This window comes from Mauremys reevesii, linkage group 15 (genome assembly GCF_016161935.1).
Source record: "Mauremys reevesii isolate NIE-2019 linkage group 15, ASM1616193v1, whole genome shotgun sequence".
Lineage (NCBI taxonomy): Eukaryota > Metazoa > Chordata > Testudines > Geoemydidae > Mauremys > Mauremys reevesii.
Window position 1 is genome coordinate 29,370,362 of NC_052637.1, and position 12,202 is coordinate 29,382,563.

Consider the following 12,202-nt stretch of genomic DNA (forward strand, 5'->3'; position numbering starts at 1 on the left):
AGGGCTTGCCCGTACTTTGCACGGCTCCCAGAAGCAGCAGAATGTCCCCCCATCTGGTTCCTATGCATAGGGGCAGCCAGGGGGCTCTGCATGCTGCCCCCACCCCAAGTGCCGCCCCCGGAGCTCCCATTGGCAGCTGATGGGAGCTGCAGGGGCGGTGCCTGCGGACAGGGCCGTGCACAGAGCTGCCTGGCCGCGCCTCCGCTCCATAGGAGCTGGTGGGGGGGGACATGCTGCTGCTTCCGGGAGCTGCTTGAGGTAAGTGCTGCCTGGAGCCTGCGCCCCTTACCCCCTCCAGCGCCCCAACCCCCTGCCCAGCCCTGATCTCCCTCCTGCCCTCAGAACCCCTTGGTCTCACCCTCCTGCACCCGAGAGCCCACACTGCCAGCTGGAGCCCTTATTTCCCCCCCACCCCAACCCTCTGCCCCAGCCCAGAGCTCCCTCCCGCACACTGAACTCGTTTCTGACCCCGAGCCTGCACCCCCAGCTGGTGCCCTCAACCCCTCCCACACACCAACCCCCAATTTCATGAGCATTTATGGCCTGCCATACAATTTCCATACCCAGATGTGGCCCTCGGGCCAAAGAGTTTGCCCACCCGTGCTTTGGGCATTCCTCCTCAGGTGGGTCTACTTGTTCTCTAGGTTGGACTATACTGGCTTTGGGTTAGGAGGGCAAAGAAATACTGTAAGTCATGGTGGGCTTAGAAAACCATCCACTACCCTGAGAATCTTGCTTGATTCCGCTAGAATAGGTAGATAGTGAAGTGTCTCAAAGAGCTGAGTTTGAAGGTGTGCACTCATTGCTGGTTTCTTGCCAAGTGGTTAGTACAGTCAGTGAAAATCAGTGCTGGAGTATTAAAAACAGTAGTTGCAGCTAGATCTCATACTATTCTTAAAGATGCAAAATTACCAGAGGTGAATATTGCATTGTTATTGGCTAGCAAAATGAAAAAACTCATGTGCTTTCAGGGCTTTGCCCCAGGTTGCACATTCTGTTGTTGCATTGCTCACCAGCACTCAAGAACAAATTGATGGTGGAACATCTTATGAGCAGAAGCCTTTTCCAGTCTGCTCTGCAAACACAGTCCATATACTAAACAAGTCCAAACTCATCCCCTTCCTAAGGCTTGGCTTCATTAATAAAAATATCAATGACAACATAAGATCAACTTGAATCTTTTTCCCAGGGTTGGCTGCTCTGAGGGTTCCTTTCTCAAAACTATTCAGCCTATACCTTAGATAGTCTATTCCCAGAAAAGCCATTTGCACATCACTTACATACTGGTGAGGAAATGAGTCTCCTCCCCGATTGATTAACCAGACCCATTATTTTTCCCCAGCAGGATCAAAATCTGCTAGTAGAATGGGGGTGTTTGGGCAAACACTGCTGATGATGTAAATCTGAGCCAGATGAGGGATTTTAGTCGGGGAAATGACAACTCAAAATTTGAGCAGGCAGTAACTTAGGAGAAAACACAAACATCTTACTAATTGTTGTCAACTTGTCAAGAATTTTGTCCTTCCCCAGACCTGACTTGATCATTCCTGTGTAAAAAAATCTCTGCTCTTTTATCTTTGAATGAGTGTTGAAAGGGCTTGTCCTCCAGATGAGCAGCCACTGTGATGCAGACAGGGATCTTTATTCAGCTTCATGTGTGCTTCACTGCATTGCTTAGAGGACAAGCTGAAGGTTGTCTCCATTCTGCAGTACATTTTAAGTCAGCCAAGCAGGAGTGTGAGGAGAGGAAGTGAATGGATTATTGTTTAGCAACTTCTCATCTTGACAGACTCCTCAGCAGCACAAAACTTGATATTAAAATATTGTTCAAATGCTATGGAATCATGCTGTAAGTAGTAAAGATGGAAGAGGTGATAGTAAATTGAGATACCAGAAGCTAAGGTGAAGGTAGTGGGGTGTGACTAGAATGAGCTGCCAGGCTCCAGGAGTGTTGTTAAATGTTGCATAGTAGAATCTCTCTTCTGTTGAGCCATTTGTTTAGCCATGTCAGTGGGTGCTCTGCCCACCCTTGGAGCGCCTCCTTCTGGCTGCATCTGGGGATTAGCTCTGCCAGGCTGACACCCCTTTCTGCAGTTGTACTCTGTCACTCTGTGTTTTGTGCTTTTGGGACGCAACTTGTCCTGCTTCGTGGCTTGGCTCGCTGGCCAGGTCCCTGTAATTTTCCTTTCCAGGGCAGGCTGCGTTCTCAATGACTCTTGAGATCCATTGTCCCAGACAGGCTTCCCTTTCACTGCCCCTTAATGCTGCCACTTCTCCAGTGTCTGGCAGGGGAAGCCAGGCCTGCCGTTTACACTGCATTCCAGCCTAGGGACTCTGCACAGACCTTGACTGCTTGCTGTAATCTTGAGCCTTGCTGCTGTATCCCTGGGCTGCTTCCTACTTCGCCTTCTTTCACCCTGAGTGACTGCACCCTCTCTCTCTGCAGCCCCCTTTTCCTCTCAGCTATTGGGCTTTATACAGGCCCTCTTGTTCCTGTGCAGCTGAACATCCTCTTTATCGCTCCGTGACTCCTCCTCCAGGTGCAGTTAGTTGACCCACCGTAACCCCGTCAGGCCTTGTGTGGGATGGACACCCCATCACAAACCACTAGAATAAATAACTCTTTGTGAATTTCGCAAGGAAAGGTTGGAAAATCGCAAAGGCTCCAGACTGCAGGAATAGCGGTGAAAGATAAAATAGACTAAACAGGGAAACTGTTTAGTTGCAGAGAGGCCATTCAGGAGGAGGTGTGTAGGCTAAGGTGTAAGAGCTGAGTGCGTAAATATGATTCATGGTGGTGATCAAAAAATCCAGGGGTAATACAGTTTGTTGAACAACTTTGGTGCAGGCCCTTAGGGAATAAGCAGTAGTGCAGCACTTCCTCCAGAAAGGAGGGATGGCATAGACATAAGGAGGCAAAGGTGACAAGCCACGTAAATGAGTTTATTGCTTTTGTGCAATCTAAATTATGTACTCACCACAGTAGTTTCTCTTCTCCTTCCTCAGTTCTGTTATGTTTATCATATATGGGGGGGGCGGGTTCCTGAAAAGAAGAACCTAGCCACTGTCATGGAAGCCTTCAAAATCAGTGGTACTCAACCCTCAACTGTGTGGTTTTTTTTTCTTCTGTGATGTAAAAGTATAATTCAAGAGAAGGTGGCATAAAACATAAAGTTCCAAAGGGACCTGTAAACAGGTTTAAAAAAAAAGCCAGAAATGTAACACTGATAGCATCTTTCTCTCACCTCCCAGCCCCACTGACATGGCTATGCCACTGAAGGAAATAAATGGTTCTTTGTTAGTTTGCCGTTCTGAGAGGCAGGGGGTTGTTTTATATAATTCTTGGCTGGGTGTTTCATAGCAAACAAAGCTTTCTTGTGTCTAAGTACCATTGTATATGCAGGCTGATGGAGCCAGCAGGCTAACAAACGCTCAGAATGTTCACGAAGAAACACAAATGGAGGTTCATTTCCAGAGGATGGGGGAAGTAATGAAGATAAAGAAATGGGTCTAGTTAGTTGTGTAACGCTTGACAAGCAAGAAACAAATCAGAAGTTGAATGGAATGTCACTTGGACAACTCTTGGTCTCCGTGCTCTCAGGGACAGAACCCTGGTGTTCAGGGGGGAAGTGGAACTCAGTGTGGGCAGAATGCTGTGACTGGATGAAGGGCAGTAATCAGAAGCCTGAGACGCCTGCAGTGGCCTCTGTGGAGCTGCAGTAGACTTGTGGAAGACAAAACTTCATGAGTAGAACCCTGCGCAGATACAAAAATGTGGATCTGCATCCTCCAGGATCAACCCACAATCCGCTAGCCGTCTTTTACCTGTATCCACAGTAGCAAGCCGTCTCACAAGGGCTAGTGAGGGGGAGAGGAGGGAGCAAGTGGTGGGGTGGGGAGTGGGTCTTGCAGGGAAGAGGCAGCTTGAGGTTGGGGACCGGGGGTAAGGGGCAGCACAGGAGTGGGGTCTCAAGGAGAAGGGGTGGCATGGGGAGGAGGGGCTGGGGGAAGGGGCATTGCGTGCTCCTGCTGCGGGGCTCACAAGTGACAGCACATGGCAGCAGCAGTGTGTGTTGCATCACAGTGGGGCTGCCTAAGAGCTGGCAGGATGGGACTGGGAGCATGGCCAGTGCTGCCAGGATGGGCCATGAGGGGGACACTGGTGCTGCCCGAGGGTCCTGAGCTGCTGGACAGAAAGCAGTGGGACATCCCCCAACTCTGACCTGCCGCCCAACTCCAGCCCCACTGGCTCTGCCGCCAACCCCGAGCACCTGCACCCCCCGGGCTGCCCGAGCCAGATGCTGCAGCCCAGACACCACTGGTGAGTAGAGCCCTGCGCAGTGGTATCTGCATCCTATCTGCAAAAGTGGTCCGTGGATATGACATGGATATCTGCGGATTTGCAGGGCTCTATTCATAGGAGTCTCAGAGTTGAGGTTTTACCATGACATTCCTCTTGCCCAGCATAGCTGCAGTATGCAGGAGGTCAGACTAGATGATCATGATGGTCCCTTCTGACCCTAATGTGACAGCTGGCTCACTTAGCTTTACTTGTTAAGGCTCTGTCACTAAATAACTACACAACTGTTCTGTACCCCACAAAAGCAGGCATATATGGGGTGAAGATTGGTGACCTACTGCAGGACTGATTTATAACTTGAGAATTTGCCCATGATAACTGGTATAATAGGGTGGGTAAGGTGGTCTTTGTTCTGAGGATATTACTGGATTTTCCACCCTGTGGTGCATATATTTTCCACAAGGCTCTAAACTGTCTTTCAGTCCTGAGTAGCTCAGTCAAAGCTTATTGGCAGGATAGGATAGAATGTTTGGTGAACAAGTCCACCGTATTCAGTTGAAAGCAACACAGTGCTAGAAAGTCTCTTCATCCAAACTGGGCTCGAGGAAAGATTTGTGTCATTAAAGCATAGCTGTCCGGTCAACATGGCAAAAGTTAGGCAAGATGATTCTTCTCACAGACCTCTGTCATCTGTGAATGTTTCACATACTGTACACCACTTTTTCCATGGGACTACTCAATAGAAGCTGTTGCTTGGGGGGGTTAGTACTGATAGGGTGATTTGATGCAGCCTGCCTCTCATTTCCTGAAAACATGAGTAGCACAGCGATGCTGGCCTCCAAGCAAAATATCACATCTGCACGGCTTGGAGCTGGGCAAGGGAGGGGAAGTCACTTGCTTCCTTAGAATGTTCAATGTAAATGTAAAATGTTCCATGATTCAGATCCTAACTTAACTATACAGGCTGCAAAGGTTGACGTATTAGTTAAAAAGTCATTCTCTCCAAAATGTTCAGTGGGAAATGTTAATCGTTGCAACAGTAATAGAATGCATCTTGTTTCTGGGCAGCGATGGGAGCAAGAGAAAAATCCCCAAAAGGATATATTACAACGGGGTATTAGACTAGAGATAGAAAATCTGATCTGTAGAACTTGGAGATTCAAGGTCTTGTTCCTTGCATGCATGTTAGTTCCTGTGCGTAGAGCCCTGCAAATGCGTGCATATCTGCTTAATATCCTCAGACCATTTTTGCAGATCGGATGCAAATACAACCATGCAGGTCTCTACTCACTGGTGGTGTCTGGCTTGGGCAGCCTGGGAGGCGCAGCAGGTCGGGGCTGTCCAGCACCTGCTTGCCATGCTGCTTCCTGTCCAGCAGCTCAGGCCCCTCAGGCAGCGCTGGCTGCGTTCCCAGGCCCATCCCACTGGCTCCTGGGCAGCAGGGCCCACACCTGGCTGGCCCGGCGCCCCACCCCTCCTCTCCACTGTGATGCAACACGCACTGCTGCTGCCATGTGCTGTCGCTCATGAGCCCAAAGGGGCAGAACATGATGTGATGCCCCTGCCCCAGCCCTTGCACTGCCCCTTCTCCTCAAGACCCCGCCCCTGCGCTGCTCCTTACCCCCCATGCCCCACCCTTGCGCTGCCTCTTCCCTGCAAGACACCCCCCCTCCTCCCCCAGCCAGCCCTGTGAGGTGTGAGACAGCTTGCTGCTGAGGGTAAGGATGTGGATACAGGTAAAAGTCAGATATGGGATCGTGGTTGATCCTGGCGGATGCAGATTCACATTTTTATATCTACACAGGGCTCTACCTATCTCCTTTACTTCTTAGGAAGTAGCTTGTAATTATGATCCAGTTCTTACTGTGTATTCTGCTGGCACATTCTCTCTCTGGTGGAAAACTGGATATTATAGATACCAGGCTAGATGAGACCACCTTGATCATCTAGTCTGACCTCCTGTATAACGTAGACCAGGGGTAGGCAACCTATGGCACGGGTGCCGAAGGCGGCACACGAGCTGATTTTCAGTGGCACTCGCGCTGTCTGGGTCCTGGCCACTGGTCCGGGGGGCTCTGCATTTTAATTTAATTTTAAATGAAGCTTCTTAAATGTTTTAAAAACCTTATTTACTTTACATACAACAATAGTTTAGTTATATATTATAGACTTATAGAAAGAGACCTTCTAAAAACGTTAATGTATTACTGGCGCACAAAACCTTAAATTAGAGTGAATAAATGAAGACTCGGCACAGCACTTCTGAAAGGTTGCTGACCCCTGACATAGACCATAGAACTTCCCCGAAATAATATCTGTTTGAAATAGAGCATATATATTTTAAAAAATCATGTTGGAGGGAGTTTGTTAAATATATGCTGTCAGAACTTGTGGCCTAATACCGGATCTCTCCTCATTGAGAGTATCTCAAGAGGCACTGGTTCATCGGATCTATACACACTGCTGTGGCCAAAAGATCCAACTTCCTTATCATGGTCCTCTGTAATGCAGTTTGAGCCTTCAGAGCTTCCTGTTTCTTACAGTAAAGCTCATTTACATTTTCCCTCTAACAATGAGCAAAACAAAATACTAACATAGAGATCAATTTAGTATTAGAGAAAGATATCACTTTGATACTTTCTGGAAGAAACTTTTTCTTCCAGACAAAGTTACAGCAGGGTGTGTGGATCTAAGATAATTTGTTTCTATGTAAAACCAACTGCCACATGTAGAACAAATTCCCTCCTTTTAGGCACCTTGACAAGCATTGAGTTACTATTTATGCTATGGAACTTAGTGGTATAATAACAATGAACTTCTGCGTAAGAGCTTGATCTGTTGTTAAAGTTGATTGAAGATCTATGGTTTTAGTATAGTTAACTCAAAAAATGCCATGAGCAGAACCTCATTTTCTCTATAGCTGACAACCTGAGCGGTAAAAGGTGTGGAAGGCTGTAAACAAGAAAAAGGAAGGGCCTGACTGGGATGATTTTTAAAGCCCTGGCTGGGATGATTTAGTTGGGTTTGGTCCTGCTTTGAGCAGGGGGTTGGACTAGATGACCTCCTGAGGTCCCTTCCAACCCTGAGATTCTATGATTCTATGATAAGAGTTAAGTGTGGGAAGTGGTAGCTCTCAATTCGCCTTTGGTAGCTCAGTGGGCTACTGAGCTACAAGCAGGTCTGTTTAGCTTTATCAAATCACGTGACATTCATAGCAACAAAAATTGAGGGTTTGTCCAAAAAAGGCTCCGAGCAAATTACTTTTTGAACACTAAGCAAAGAAGCTAAAGACTGTGGGAGGGAATTGTTATCAGAGTTCTTCTACACTAATATTTGGAATGGTTTTCAAACCTCTCTTAGAGATGTGAACACTGCTGTAATGGAATTGTTGATAATGGCTTATGCACTGAAGACTTCCTGCGCCAGGAATATTATTGGGGTCATCCCTTACTTCCCCTATAGCAAACAAAGCAAAATGAGGAAGAGGGGCTCCATAGTCTGCAAACTGCTAGCTTCTATGCTGGCCAAAGCAGGTGAGTGTGTCGTGCAAGGAGGCAGCAGGAATTTTAGCCTCTATAACTTGTTCAACTACCATGCACCCCTGGGAATCAACTGCCCTTCCCTACCTCCCCCCTCACACTTGGGGACCTGTCCCCAAGTCCTCGGCCTACACTGGGGGAACTAACATTTCTTCAGCTGTCTTTTACAGTTGTATCTGGGGATGATCCACAAATATCCGACTAGGAATGCTGTATTGATCTGCTTATGCTATGCTCTTTCTGGTGCTGTGTTTTTTATAATAGTGTGGCTGGTTGTCAGTACCTGCTTCAAAGCTTTTTCTTCTACCAGCTTATCCATCTGTTAAAATGTGGCATACAATATATTGACATAGGGTAATTTAGAGACCATGAAATTTGGACACACACAGATCATATATTCCAGAAATTGTATCAGAGGATAGGAGAGGCTATTTGGTGATTCACTCTTCTTTGCGTTTTTAGGTTTAACACACATTATCACTATGGATCTTCATCAAAAGGAAATCCAAGGCTTCTTCAGCTTTCCAGTAGACAACTTAAGGGCATCCCCTTTCTTGCTTCAGTATATACAGGAAGAAGTAAGGTTACGCTAGTTTTATCTATACTTGTTTGCATTTAACCTGTACTTGACGTGATATAGCATTGTTCATTCTGTTGCTTACACAAGAATTGTTTTGTTGGGCTAGACTGATGGTCAGTCTGTTCCTGTAGTCTGTCTCGGACCGAGAACAATACCAAATGTTTTCCAGGAAAATGTGAAATAGACCAAATTGTGCAATACTGTAGCAGGTTGGAAACTATTTCCTGATCAAAACGAGATAAGGCCATGCTCTGAACTATGAATTTCATTGTTCTATACAATTGTTTTCTTAGTGTCATTTGAGATACTATTCTTACTCATGCCTTTAATCAGTTTTAAATCCTATTAAGCTGTTTCTCTCACTGTGAAGTGGATGTTTTGGTGATCTGAATTATAGCTGGACTTTATGTGATGCTGTTTCCAGCAGTGCTATGCAAAGGTGCGGAGGCAATTTGTTTTATTTAGATATTCAGAAAGTATGATTTGGATCCTAGCAAAATCATGCAGACTGCAAGAGTGACCTTTTTAGTAGAGTGCCCAGGATCTCTGGAACAGCACATTTAAATGCTGGAAGAATCAACTCATCCCTTCATTCAGATTCAATAGAGTACAGTGCATCTTCCATGTCTGGCCCTTTCCTTAAAAAGTGGGCTTGATCCCAGTTGTCTTTGGACAAAAAAAATCTTTTCCCATCTCTTCCCCCCCCAGTTCTCCCAGCAGTATATGCTGTGAACCACTTGGCTTCTGCCCTCCATTTCAGGATATGTCTGCACTGGAGCTGGAAGTGTAACTTCTATCTCTGGTAGATACACTCATGCTTGGTCTGATCAAGCTAGTGCACTTCTATTTCTAGTGCATCTGCTTGTGCTGGGACAGGCTTGCCAACCCTAAGAATTCAAGCGGTTAGACTATCTTGCCACTTGTGCCACCATGGCTACACTTCTGTCTTTAGCACGCTAGCTCGATCAGAGCTAGTGTAGGTATGTCTGCATCCAACATAGGTGTACCCAAAGAAGTAGCTGTGTTTGGCAGTGTGCACTTTGTACAGTTGTTGAAGCCAATAAAGAAAGGTGGTGTAGAACTGCAAAATGTCTTTTTAGTAGTGAGTTCCATGACCTAATTGTATTGCATGAAGAATTCTGAGTATTAAGGTTTAATTTGAGTACTGTGTTCTATTCTGGGGCAGGTTATATACAAATGCCTGACTGCCCTTCTTTATATCACTGGTGTTAGCATGGAATTATCTCCTTTTATTAGTACGACAGCATGAGGTTCCCCAACTGTTGCACTTGATTGTAAAGATGTGTAGACAATTGTTGTTCACCCAAATTGTAATGAGTTAGGAACAAGTACTATACCTAGTACTAGACTCACTACTTATATGTTAGTAACATTTTTCTTTTTAATCCAGATTCCAGATTACAGAAATGCAGTTATTGTGGCCAAATCCCCTGATGCAGCGAAAAGGTAAATAGACTCTTCCTAGCTGTCTGGGTGTACATTTGATAAAACCTGCTGTGATCTGGTAGTATGGAGTGCATGTCGACATGCAGAGTCCCCTAACTGAAACAATAAACTTGTCTGTCAAACTGTTTTGCTGTAAAATGCTGAATTCAAACTTAGTGCTGCCAGCCTTTGAGGTGCAAGTGTCTGGATTGTCCACACAACTGACCCTTGCACTTGGCGGGGGGCAGGGAAATGCCCAGATTTAGAGCTCCCAACAGCTGGCGTATTGAGCAGTTTCTATTTACTTGGGTATTAGGGAATGTCTGAGCTTCCCACACATTTAAGGAGTCATAGAGCCAGTACAGGGCACAGTCAGAATACACAGTCACACCTGTTGCCTCTATCCAATGCTAATGTGGAGATTGCCGTTAGGAGGAAGTGGCACCTAGCCCATGGCCCACACCATTGTACAGTGGTGGTTGCAGTAAGGGTCTGTGTTTGAATCAGCAGGCCTGAGAAGGCAGTGGCAGTCATAGGGAGAGGATGCGGAGGAACCTCCTGGTGATGGAATGGAGGGCTAGAGAAGAGGGGAGGTACTGGGCGTTGGGGTATTTGAAGAGGATGGGTTTGAAAAGGCAGTTCTTCCCTAGCCCCAATCCTATACATTTTGATAGGAAGTGGAAGGAGCTTTTCTGGAAGTTGAGTGACACAGTGGTAGAGTCCTAAATTCCCCTGCTGATTGTAGGCAAGGATTAAACATGTGTGATTAAAAAGTATACCAAGCCAGAGGGCCTTTCCAGAGGTGTTCTCATGTATCCCCCTAACCTATTCTGGTTTTCATGCAGGGCTCAGTCTTATGCCGAGAGACTGCGTCTGGGACTAGCAGTGATCCATGGAGAGGCTCAGTGTACGGAGCAGGACATGGATGACGGCCGCCACTCTCCCCCAACTGTCAAAAATGCCACTGTGCACTCTGGCCTAGAGCTGCCCTGTAAGATTAGCACTCTGTCTCCATTTAACTTTTGATCAATGGGGGAAGGCATGGTGATGGGAGCTCGCTGTCCGCTTCATTTTACTGATATAAACTGGGGGTCAGGACTCCTCAGGGGGCTGCGAGGTTATTACATGGGGCGGTCGCGAGCTGTCAGCCTCCACCCCAAATGCTGCTTTGCCTCCAGCATTTATAATGGTGTTAAAATTATAAAAAAAAGTGTTTTTAATTTATATGTGAAAGGGATCACCAGTACAAAAGCTTGAGAACCACTGATATAAACTATACCAGTGCAACTTCTCATGTAGACAAGGTTGAAGTTAGATCTGAAGATCTTGTCTACGCTGCGGTCTTTGTCAAATCTCCCACTGTTACATTAGCCTCGGTGCAGCTTCAGCTGGCGTTAGTGCCAGGAGAATTTGACAAACATCAATGTAGAGACAGCATTTATTCATCAGGGAGTGGCAAAATTATTCCTGTTAATGAAATAAACTTGACTTCTAACCATCTTATTGAAATACCAAAGGGCAATTTGCAAGGAAATAGCCACAGAGCTGAGAGATTTTTGGGTGGGTAGGCCTTTTCTGCTTTTGGGTGCAGGCTTTTTGTTTTGTTATTTTTTTGGCTGCTGTCCTCTGAATGTGGAGGCTATGCCCTAGAACTACAGCAGCCTTTACAATAGTTAGTCTCATTTAGATATTGTTTCTGGGAGCATTCTAATGTGACTTGGTTGGTTGGTATGAATAAGGGTCTTTCTAAGAACTTTTGGAACTCAGACTGCTACCTTGTATGCTCTCTCTATCCTCACCCTTGTATTAGCTGGCAGCACAGTTTTATAATGTTGTTTTTTAGGTCCAAAATCCTAAAAAACTGTTCTAAGGAACTATGCTGCTATCCTGCTAGCAACATCAGGATTCAAACAGTGGTAGCAGTACTGATAGGGAAAAAAATCCAACTGTTTCCCTTCCCTCTTAGCTGTCCAGGTACATGTTTTTGGGCCCTAAGGTTAGGGTTTAGAGTCATGGATGCATTGTGTATGTATGCGAGACTAGAGCAAGGTGGCGGATGGGGAGGGAAGGGTGGGGGAAGAAGACATGGAATGTTGCTTTCTGCAGCTGAGGTACCTGTCCATCAAGCAGATTAGCTCAGTGATATCTGTCTCTCCAGAAGTTACCAGTAGCGTAGATGATCCAATGCTTGCAGAATGATAATGAACACATAACCAAGAGTGAGTGTTCCTCTCTTGTCCTTGATGTGATGTTTAGAGATCAACATCCTTCATGCATTAGCTAGTTACAATGCTGAGACAAAGTGGGTACAATGGAAATTGTCATCGTCACAAGTGT

At 46.1% G+C, this 12,202-nt stretch overlaps 1 protein-coding gene across 8 annotated transcripts in view; it reads left to right on the plus strand.

Moving 5' to 3' along the window:
- Positions 1-12,202, plus strand: part of PRPSAP1 (phosphoribosyl pyrophosphate synthetase associated protein 1) — a 45,420-nt gene that overhangs the window by 18,836 nt on the left and 14,382 nt on the right. For 7 of the 8 annotated variants that reach the window (XR_005588300.1, XM_039500477.1, XM_039500470.1 and 4 more), the window contains 4 exons: positions 7,661-7,833; positions 8,302-8,417; positions 9,831-9,886; positions 10,711-10,856. Coding sequence is in view for 7 of the 8 variants with exons in the window: in XM_039500477.1 (XP_039356411.1) it covers positions 7,661-7,833; positions 8,302-8,417; positions 9,831-9,886; positions 10,711-10,856 (491 nt within the window). In the remaining variant the exon portion in view is untranslated. Of the gene's footprint in view, positions 1-4,114; positions 4,322-7,660; positions 7,834-8,301; positions 8,418-9,830; positions 9,887-10,710; positions 10,857-12,202 lie in introns of those variants that run through there. The other variant, XM_039500476.1, reaches the window with a different exon arrangement.